A 1,670-nucleotide genomic window follows, 5' to 3' on the forward strand; every position below is an offset into this window, starting at 1 on the left:
AGTATGCAGATTGTGACTTTGAGCAAATACGCCCTCATGCAGCAGCTTGTATAGGGCCGTTCGATACTCTCTTTATATATATTATGTACTCTTGCTAATAATAACTAATAATACACGCTCCGTTACCTTTCTTTCTTAATTCAGGTTTTCCTTTCTTAACAGTAGCCAGGACTAGATCACCAGCCCCAGCTGCTGGCAGACGGTTTAGGCGACCCTTGATACCTTTCACTGCTATTATGTAGAGGTTCTTAGCTCCAGTGTTATCAGCACAATTTATAACAGCACCCACTGGGAGACCAAGGGCCATACGGAACTTGGAACCAGCAGATCCCTTAGCAGCTAAAAAAATAATAAAAATAAAATTATATCTAGAAATAATAATTGTTATACCATAATAAAAATGTCTTTTATTGTACTTTTAAATGCTAGTACAATTAAAATACAGTGTTAAAGGCCTAAAGTTCTCCCTCTCTATGTATCCTTAACAATGGATTACAATGGATTCAGTTTCCTTACCTCTTTTCGACATCTTGTTTCTTCAAAAGTACCACCCCACGTGCCCACAATACTGAGCATGCGTACTTACCTACCCACGTGTTTCCACATGGGATGCTGCATCATCTATTATTATGTTCTTGTGTATAATAATTATCTGACAGTTGTCCCTTCAAAGAACTAGGAGAAGCATATTTTATAGCTGAAACAATACACTACATACTTGTAGGCTATTGTGGCGTCTCACACAGTAGTAATGTCATTCAAGCATTAGGTATCAATGTATCATCATGTTCACAGTCTGAGCTATTATACCCTTCACTTATTATTGAATGCAACTGTACATTGTGCAATTACAACGATTAAATTGGTTCTGGGTAATACAAGTACCGGCAGCTGGAAAAATACACAATCAGAGTCAACTCAGCAGAAAAAGCCGAGCACAACAGGGCCAGATCAGCAGATAAAGGAACAACATCTGCAGGGCCAGCAACTCATCAGACATGATGTGACGTCTGCTAAGCTGGCCCTATAAAGCTGACGCATGCCCTGTCACTATCAGCCACAGCCAATCATTGAACATCAGCGGATAGAGTGGCTTGGTTGATATCCGGTGAGAAATGAATGAATCAACAGAAATGCATTTTATGCCGTGTAGTGCTATACCGCTATACATGAAGCAGAAGCATTATTAGTCTATATGTTACAATTCCAAGAAAGTTATACCTCTAGCTAAGTGCTATTCCAAGAATCATTGAACTGCATAGACAACATTATGTCAGCTTGAGATTTATTAAATAAACTGTTTATAGAGGACATCAAGCTAAGCTAGCATGTAGATATCATTATGCCTGATAATAGCAAAATTAAGGCCTAATCTGCCACCTAAAATTATACTTTTACAAGATGATACTTAATTGGAGAAATTAGCTGGCGGTAAAACACCAAATCTTAATTGCATAATTTAAAATTTGCATTATTTGATAGTAAATTTTTAAAAACAAAGATGAAAACAACAACATTTAAAGACAATAATAAGTAGCAGCAAAATAGTAAGCATTAAAATCAATAACAGTTAGAAATACTATCAATAAAATAAAAAGGCAAAAGGCAAAATACGGTCATAATCAATACTTGGTATTATACGAAACAAAATCAACAAAATCATTCTGTCT

General features: G+C 36.2%; 1 protein-coding gene across 1 annotated transcript in view; it reads right to left on the bottom strand.

The window, feature by feature from the left end:
* Positions 1–576, bottom strand: part of LOC100638361 (60S ribosomal protein L23-like) — a 1,981-nt gene extending 1,405 nt beyond the window's left edge. The window contains exons 1-2 of the mRNA XM_020003719.1: positions 517–576; positions 115–339 (exon numbers count right to left, since the gene is read on the bottom strand). Coding sequence (XP_019859278.1) covers positions 115–339; positions 517–529 — 238 coding nt within the window. The 5' untranslated portion in view covers positions 530–576. The remainder of the gene's footprint in view (positions 1–114; positions 340–516) is intronic.
* Positions 577–1,670: the final 1,094 nt, after the last annotated feature.

The sequence above is a fragment of the Amphimedon queenslandica genome, unplaced genomic scaffold (genome assembly GCF_000090795.2).
Source record: "Amphimedon queenslandica unplaced genomic scaffold, v1.1 AMPQUscaffold_12558, whole genome shotgun sequence".
In the NCBI taxonomy this organism is placed as follows: Eukaryota; Metazoa; Porifera; class Demospongiae; order Haplosclerida; family Niphatidae; genus Amphimedon; species Amphimedon queenslandica.